Here is a 1,643-nt window from a genome sequence, read left to right on the forward strand (position 1 = left end):
GGACGAGGAGGATGGAGGAGGAGGTGGGTGGAGGAGGAGGTGGGTGGAGGAGGAGGGTGGTGAAGGAGGGTGGAGGAGGAGGATGGTGGAGGAGGTGGGTGGAGGAGGGAGTTAAAAGCAGGGGATAATTTTCCAGCACAGATCTTGTTCTGAGCCGTTTTTAAACTGGAGGAGAATGATGCCAGCAGACCCTGGTGGTCGCTGAGGTCAGAGGACCTTCTGGATTTACACCATTTTCTTTCTGCTGCTCTGAGCTCCGCCCTCTGCTTTCAGGTGACATCAGTGAGCCACAGACAAGGAGGAGATAGGAGCAGGTTGGGATGCTAGAGAGCAGAGATTATTGAGGGAGGAGGCTGGTGAGGAACAGAGAGCGTCTGTGGCCTCGTCAGCCGTGAGTGAGGAGAACCTGCTATGAGGAGGCGTGGAAGCCAAGACCTCCTCAGAAACTGATTTGCAGTCACATTAAAACTGGTGTTTACTGACTTGAACTGCATGACGTTGCTGTGCTGGTTGAACCTGGTGATGATGGACACGTCGATGAAGGGCTTTGGCTCTGTGGAGGCAGAACACACAGCTACAGAGACTGAGCACAACAATCATATCAAGTCTTGGGTCAAAGACGTGAAACTGCTGATGAAGATGGTCCACCTGAGTCCAGAGCAATGGACTTTGGAGGAGGAACCGGATGGAAGATGATGGGGAAGATGGCACCTGGCAGCTGGTTGTCCACCTGCACACAAAAACTTTGTCAGTCATACATGTGAGTGTCGGTGGATGAACTGGTGTCCAGGTGTATATTTACCTGCAGCCAGTGCAGCTGGGCTCTCAGGCAGCGCTGGTGCATCGACTGCTTGAACTCTACTTGGATCCCAGACAGAAAGTTCCTCCTCACCTGGCAGGAGACGGGCTGACGGATCATCATAGTGGCTCCGCTGAGGTTCACCTGACAACAAGTGACATCACATACTCTCTCTCATTACATTGGACAGACGACTGACAAGTGATCTGAATGTTTGGATGTCAGTTGACCTCTGACCTCCAGGTTGGTGTCCAGTCTGACCCAGCCTCCTTCTGTCTTCCCGCTCAGCTGACTCTGATAGGTTCTTTCCAACAGGTTGATGTTCTTTTGGCTGAATGGCTTCCAGCGATTCTTTGGCTTCATCTCCCACACCACACCTGAGCTGTAACACACAGTCAGTTTCAACGTCATGAACATGTTCTCTGAAATCCTGCTAGGACTCCATGGTAACTGATGCTGTGGAGCTAACCTGGACAGGAGCAGGTTCTTTTCAGAGTTTCAGATGTAAATCGGCTGACAGAGCGTCTCCCTTCAACCAGATGGTTTCCTGACTGTTCTTTATGGGTTAATTTATGGGTGCCAGGTTTCGGGCAAATATATATCATACACCACCACATGGTGGTGCAGAAATCCCATCAATGTGTTTTAATGTTTGGTTCTGATCTGCTGTCAGGTCCGTTTCCTCTGCTGCTGCTGCAGCTGATAGAACCGATCAGAACAATGATCATTCTGCTGGTACTGATCACAGAGAACATCCAATCAGTAACATTCATTCACTCTGATTGGGCCAAAAGTTAAAGTGATTTCCTGCATTTGGGGCCAAATGTCAGACCTGAATGAGCTT

At 50.2% G+C, this 1,643-nt stretch overlaps 1 protein-coding gene across 1 annotated transcript in view; it reads right to left on the reverse strand.

The window, feature by feature from the left end:
• Positions 1-1,643, reverse strand: part of vps13c (vacuolar protein sorting 13 homolog C) — a 99,797-nt gene that overhangs the window by 19,208 nt on the left and 78,946 nt on the right. Inside the window, exons 66-69 of the mRNA XM_008302577.1 lie at positions 1,037-1,185; positions 803-943; positions 649-730; positions 484-553 (exon numbers count right to left, since the gene is read on the reverse strand). Coding sequence (XP_008300799.1) covers positions 484-553; positions 649-730; positions 803-943; positions 1,037-1,185 — 442 coding nt within the window. The remainder of the gene's footprint in view (positions 1-483; positions 554-648; positions 731-802; positions 944-1,036; positions 1,186-1,643) is intronic.

The sequence above is a fragment of the Stegastes partitus genome, unplaced genomic scaffold (genome assembly GCF_000690725.1).
Source record: "Stegastes partitus isolate 25-593 unplaced genomic scaffold, Stegastes_partitus-1.0.2 Scaffold1840, whole genome shotgun sequence".
NCBI lineage: Eukaryota > Metazoa > Chordata > Actinopteri > Pomacentridae > Stegastes > Stegastes partitus.